At 46.7% G+C, this 6,951-nt stretch overlaps 1 protein-coding gene across 1 annotated transcript in view; it reads right to left on the bottom strand.

The window, feature by feature from the left end:
• Positions 1–471: 471 nt before the first annotated feature.
• BAALC (BAALC binder of MAP3K1 and KLF4) overlaps positions 472–6,951 on the bottom strand; it is a 102,433-nt gene continuing 95,953 nt past the window's right edge. Inside the window, exon 4 of the mRNA XM_034668517.1 lies at positions 472–2,925. Within this exon, the coding sequence (XP_034524408.1) occupies positions 2,815–2,925 (111 nt within the window). The 3' untranslated portion in view covers positions 472–2,814. The remainder of the gene's footprint in view (positions 2,926–6,951) is intronic.

The following is a 6,951-nucleotide window of genomic DNA, read 5'->3' as shown; positions in this document are numbered from 1 at the left end:
CACTAGGTCAGCGTCACCCTCTCTGGAGGGATAAGGAAGCCTGGGCCGGACCCAAACTCCCCAAGCTCCCCGGCCCTCTCCAGTCACGGCTGTCACCCTCTCAGACTGGGGCTCGGCCTCCTCTCAGGTTCTGTGACGATTCCCCTTGAAATGGCTCAGTCTCCCGGCCATGTTAGACCCTCTTGCTGGGAAAGGCATCACACTGTATACTGGAAAAATCACCGGATTTGCAGGCAGACTTCCCTCCCTTGAATCCCTGCTCCACCGCTTACTAGTTAAGTGACTATAAATACTTCTGTAACTGTCAGTTGGAGAATAGTGTTGTCCTTACCTACTTCATAAGGCTTTTTGAAGGGTTCACAGAGATCACTTATATAAAAGACCTTTTTGTCAAAAAAGAAAAAATCTAAACAGCCCTAAATATAAATTTAAGGTTCTAGTAAAGACTCTCTGTATTGTCCATATGTTTGAAATTGATGACTTTATTGACACAAACTTTGCAATAGAAAGTGTGACGTTAATAGGATCATGAGACTAGGTTCTTGCATCATACACACGTGAAAAAATTTCCAGATGAGTTTCCAGTAGCATGGTTTAACTTCTGATCACTGTCTTTGTGAAATCCAGAGTGTTCCAGGGAGCGGCAGATCATATACGCCCTTCATTCCCTTCTCTCCCAGGAGTGAGACCTTGTTTCTATGAGAGAGACACCCTCTTGAGTTAAATCCCAAACAGCTTGCAGCAGTTAAGTTAGGCAAAAACAAGGATGTGAAGAGAAACTGGTGTCGTCTACGACTGACAGCACACGAGGGGGGCAGGAACACCCCACACAGAAACACGACACACGTGCCCTGGGAGAACAAGGCCTTGAACTTACAGGATCATTGCCGACCTTAGGCAGTTGGTCCTAAGCTCCTGCTGAGTAATGCCAGTGGGGCCATAGGAATCACAGGTTTGCTTTTATCATTATTTTTTCACTTTCAGAACATGAAGTTCCCTAAAATCCCTTTCTCGAAGAACCACAAAATGATAGAGGCTTAGGAAAACTAGTTTTGTGCAGGGCAAAGGCTTGTGCAATGATCAGGAGAACGCCCAGATATAGGGTTTAAGAGAGAAATCTATTCTGAATGTAAAAGTGAGTTCCACTGCAGAGCAATTCACAACACACCCTATACCTTAGGGCCGAAGGTAGTCCCCTAGTTATTAAGGTCCGCTGTTAGATTCAGGATATACAAGTGTGACTGGCTAGACTCCAAATCTCTCAGCATCTGTAAGGTGCCTGGTGCAGGGTTGGTATTTAATCCTAAATGAATAAATACACAGTCTACGGAAAGGAAGGAAGGAAGGAAGGAAGGAAGGAAGGAAGGGAGGGAGGGAGGGAGGGAGGAAGGAAGGAAGGAAGGAAGGAAGGAAGGAAGGAAGGAAGGAAGGAAGGAAGGAAGGAAGGGTCGGTCACTGTTTGCTTGTGTTTGAGGAATAAAATTGGCAGGTAATGAGGCTGAGTTTCTAAATTTTAATCTAGGCATGTCAATTCTCTGGACCATGTCATATAAACACACACCGTCAGGCTGCCTCTTTCTGCTAAACATGGAGTTTATCGGTATCGTCTGGTACACCTTTAGTCCTACCTTTCCCAATCCAGGCATGTTAACAGTCCTTTACAAATCATGTTACGTTACTTTGGAAGAAGATACTTCCACTTAACATGTTTAAAGAGATGTTAGATAACTGTAATCTATCAAGACATTTTTTTACTGCCTCTGATGTGTAACACAGTGCGCGTCAATCTCACGTCAGCGTGAATGCACAGCAACCAGGTCCGGGCTTTCCAAAGCGATGCCTTCGCACACAGCAGATGATGCAGTCCCGGCGCCATGTCCGAGCGCCCCAAGCGAAGCCGTGTGTGCTGCTGATGGGTTCTGGATTATCTCCCTCTTGTGAGCTGTGTCCGCACTTTGATCAGCAATTGCAAATGACCCAGCCAGAGACAGCAAACACTTAAGAGCACAAGCAAAGAGACCTGGAAAGCTTTGAAAGCGTAGTGTGTGGCTGAGCCCCGAGGGGCGTCCTAGGTTGGGTGCGTTGACCACAGTGACCACGATATTGCGGTACGGAGGCTGATGTGGACACCGGTATGGGGGGACATTGAAGGCAGACGAGAAATGGCTGTGACTGCATCATGGAGGGCTCCCAAAACACACTGTGGGTGTTGGGGGGTTAGTTCGTGTGAAAGTGGATCTGAATGTGTCTCCTACTGAGCTAAGGAAACAAGTATAGCCGGGAATTTTCCTGTTCGTGATTTCTCCCGGATCTGGATTTGCATCTGGGTGAAAGACAGCTTGTAAGTGAACACGGTCAGCGTTCTGATGGTAGTATTCAGAATGAAAGAACGAAAGCATAAACTAGGCCGGAACAGCGCACACGACCATGGGCAGGAGAGCTTGGAACCCATGCGAGCATTTCTCACCAGGAAACCTACTCCTACTTTTCTGTTTCATTAGCCCACCTACGGCTTTCGCTCACCTCTTTTACATGAGACCACACTGCAGGAGTTGCAAACAGGCAAACTGACTGCACATTTGCAGCTTATTACCCTATGCAAGTACTGTGCCAATTCATTTACGCGGCAAGCAGGAGGCTGAGAATGTCCCAGAAGCCCAGGTGGCCATTGGCCTGCCAGGTAAGACAGTCTCTCAAGGCAGCTGCATTATTCCCATCCAGCAAGGGCCACCCACTTCTTCAAGATTCCTTGATGGGGTCCAGCATGCAGAGGGCGCCAAAGAAGTCCACCTGCCCTTCTAGTGGAACACTCTGCTAGTTAACACAGTTCTTCGCCATTCTTCGATTTCTGTCCACCTGTCGGATACTGTCTGTAACGTTAATGGTGACTTCTTTTGCGGACATTCGCTTAGCATCTCTTTTAGCCTGTTAAAAAGTTTAACATCATGAATTGAATTAGTAGAAAATATCCAAATTTGCAGTCATCTCTTGAGATTGTCACACACACACACACACACACACACACACACACACACACACGCAGAGGCAGGAAGAAGCCACAAGAACACATATATACTACCTTTCAAAGGTTTCTCTGTTGAAACTCTAATACTGACCTAGCACAGAGCCTGGCATAAGGTTTGCTCACTAAAACATTGTCAAATGAATGCATTAACTGGCTAAGGTCCATCAAAGGGCAGTGTGGAAGGTTTCACAGTTAGCTTTAGCAAAGCAGGGAAGGAGTGGAGCTTTGGTGCCAGACAGACTTTGTGGTTCAAATACTGACTAGATAATTTCACCATGAGCAAGTTTTTTCTAACCTAACCCTCAGTTTTCTCATCTGTAAAAGAGGGAATAATTAACAATACCTACCTCACCACATTATTGTAAGGATTAAATAAAGTCATGCATTAAGGTACTCAGCATAATGCCTGTCACTAAAAAAAAAAAAAAAAAAAAAAGCCCAAAGAAAGATTTAGTAAGTATAACAACAGTAAAAAGTAAGATTATCCACTTCTGAGTGAAGATACACCGATGCTGAAAGTCCAGCATTCATATTAAATACTAAAGCACTGACTAACTGTAGGTTCTTCAACTGTATGTGTCCCACCTCAAGAGTAAACTTTAACGAGTGCCCATTCCGCTCAACTGTATGCTTGAAGCAAGCATGAGCGTGGTCTTGGGAGTCGTCCCCACAGTGCGTGGACAGAGATGGGTGCTGCCCAATCCCCAGTCCGGGAAGACCTGCTGCCTAGCTCCTGGGAGTGCAGTCAAGTCAATAGCTTCCAGATGTCCCCTTGGGGTGTTCAGCTGCAGGAAGCCACCCCACCCTGGGTCCTGCGCTTGCCAGGGTGGCCCAATGTAGGGGTACAAAGGTCTGGCCGTTTTGGCACAAAGCAGGCCTGCTCTGACAAGCCATCTGGTTCCAGAGCTCCCCACGGGGTGGGGTCAGCCGCAGCTGCTGCTCAGCCTGCATCTGGCTCACCTTCTCCCTCTGGCCCCTCCTGCTTCCATCCCTCCTCTCCACAGGGGATGATGCCTAATGAGCATCCTACACAATGACATCTCAGTGTCACCCCCTGGAAAACATGGTCAGCCTCAGATCTGAGAGAGTGTCTCCCCATGCTCAGTGTGAGTGCGGATAGATGCATGTTCTCTGTACAAGCCAACTCCTTGAGCTGTAGTGTGTCCGAAGAAATGCGCACTATTGGGCTACTGGAGAACAAGAAATTGGCCTGTTTGATTTACTAGCAAATGACAGTAGTTTGTAACCTGTCACATAGACCCTGTGCAGCAGCTGCTGGTGACGCCCCCTCCAGATTCTCCTTACGTGCCTGGTGCCTCTATCTCCCAACCGCTGTGAGTTTGGCAGCTAACTGCTCACAGTAGCACCCATGTTTTGAGAATTGCCCTCATCTGATCGGAGCCACCTTGCTCAGAAATGCACCAGAGGGCACACACTCACTCCTGGAGACAACCCAAAGCCAATGTCTGATGGCTGGGGATATAAAAGGCTGGCCATTTTGCCTCGAGGGCATATAAATCTATGACATCTTCATGCTCCAGAGCCCCCGTGGAATCAGGCTCCCTGGGATTCAGCAGAGCGCACGTATTTGCTGACCTGGGTCCTCTGCCCCGCCTGCTCCCGTTACTACTGTACGGGTTTGACCTGGGACTACTCTTTCAATCGATCGCTTGCACAAGAATCCTCATCTTGGGCTCTGCTTCTAGGGAACCTGACCTGAGAATACTTTATGGGTGATCTGAGGGGCGTTTAAGGGATAATTTTGACTAAATGCGATTTTAGTCCCATCCGTTGATGTCATGAGCTCGGACTTCATTGTTCTCTTCATGTTCCCAGTGCCTCGCACCACCTGAGACAGAGCAGGCTCTGCGTTTAGGTTTGGCCAAAGTAGTGGTGAACGAATGAATGAGCACACTGCATTTGTCAACGCACCCTTGTTTGAACAACCAGGGGCCAATGCTGTTTAACGATTTGGTCTTACTCTCAGCTCTTCCAAGCCTGAACTGGCACCAGGGCAAGCAGTGACTCTGATGAGTTTATTTTTCCCTAAAAGCAGAGAACTCCTAAAGTCCCACAACCAATTTTGTGTCCTAAAGAAAAGTGCGGCAACTAAGAGGTCAATTCCATCTGATTTGCTTTTCGGGCGTTGCTGCATCCAAGCCTTGAGGATGGGGCCTGGGATAGAGACACAGAGGCTTTATTTAAAATGAGCCAAGTTGACAGCAGCTTCCCCCCCAAACCGGTAGGCAGTAAGCGAGCTTTCCAGAATGAAATGTAAACTTTCCAAACGGTGTAACTGCTTTTCTTTAGAGTTACTGGCAAGATTTCACAAAAGGTTATTAAAGATTACACACAGAAAATGCTCTGCTCTATATTTCAGTCTGCTTTTCTAAGCTTAAAAATATAAGCAAAAATTCAACAGTTGGGTGATTCTTCATTTCCTTGCCCGTTTAAGAGTCCAAAGCTACAAAACAGGCATTCCCAGAACAGCCACAGAATACGTATGGTTTTAATCTCAAGCACAACGGGGAGATTTCTGTTTTTTCTTCTTGCAGTTTCTTAAGTCTGTATATCCGAAGCCCATCTAGTGGCAGTATGTAGAGCACAAGCTTTGGGGCCAGACAGAGCTGGACTTCAGGCAAAGCTTTGTCACCAGTTAGCTGCCGCAAGACACGTTGCTTTAACCGCTGAGCCTTAGTTCCCTTACCTGAAAAATGGGGCAATAATGCCGGATGCTTTGTGGGGCTTTTTGAGAGAATTAAGCATGTCACTCAGCATTAATAGGGTAACCAACTTCTCCAGGTTGGCCCAGGATTGGCCCATTTTAAAACTAGAAGTTCTCCATTCTGGGAACCCGCTCAGGCCCCCGCAAACCAGGACAGTCGGTCTGCCCAGTTAGAGCTGCCATTACTTCTATGTGCAAAATGATGATGTCAAACATACTAAATTCAACTGAAAACCTTCTTATTCTACTCAGACTACGGCTCTTGCTCCTGCTGCTTCTAAGCACACCGACAATAACCCTGCGGGGTGGACATTTGGATAAAGGGCAACAGGAGTTCAGTACTCCAGTGACGGGTACAGGCTCTAAGCCAAAGAGTCCACTTTCAAACAATGACACCGTATTAACTCTGTCAAGTTAAACTGAACAACAAGCCGTTCTCTTGGAAGCGTTTCATGAAAGAGAAACTTCTGAGTCTGAGGCATCAGCAGAAAGTCATCACCCCTCAGACAGCAGCGTGGACATTCGAGGGATTGGTCGTCGCTGGAATCTAGTTACAACTTGGAAATCTCAGATTTCACGCCCGAATGAGAGGGAGAAAGAGAACAACGCCAGGTTATTTTCTCTAGAAGCCCTCTTGAGAAGCTGCTTTGCCCTCCTTCAAGAGAAGTGCTAGCTGGATACACGGAACAATTATCCCATTTGGTTCCTCAGTGAGCAGAAGAGGCATTTTCCCCTCCGATGTGCTTCTCAGCCAGCCAAACCTTTTTATTTAACATCCCACTCCCTTCATTTAACTACAGGAAAAGAAAACATGTCCCATTTGCAAAGACTGGCCTAAAAAAAAAAAAGTCTTCTGGTTCGCAACTCAGGGATGAGAGACGCCTATTTGGCCCCTTTTTCTTCTCTGCCTCTCTGCTCACTCAATCCTTCCTCCACGTCAAAATTCCTGTCAGTTTTATCACCACTGACTCTTGTTAATGGGCCGCCTCTTGTTTCTCACTCAGCTTTACAGCTTTTCTATTCTTTCCTCTGCTTCATTTTAATTTCTGCAGGTTTAGAATTCTGTGAATCACGGATTTTAGTCCTCTTGACACTGCCTCTTTAATTAAAAGTAATTTATCGGCTGCCGTTTCTCAAAGGTAACCAGATTGACTGTGATAACTTCCTGGCAGCCTTGAACCCAGATGAACCTGTTTCTCTT

This window comes from Ailuropoda melanoleuca, chromosome 9 (genome assembly GCF_002007445.2).
Source record: "Ailuropoda melanoleuca isolate Jingjing chromosome 9, ASM200744v2, whole genome shotgun sequence".
NCBI lineage: Eukaryota > Metazoa > Chordata > Mammalia > Carnivora > Ursidae > Ailuropoda > Ailuropoda melanoleuca.
Note: the sequence above shows the minus strand (reverse complement) of the source record. Positions and strands in the feature narration are given on the sequence as shown.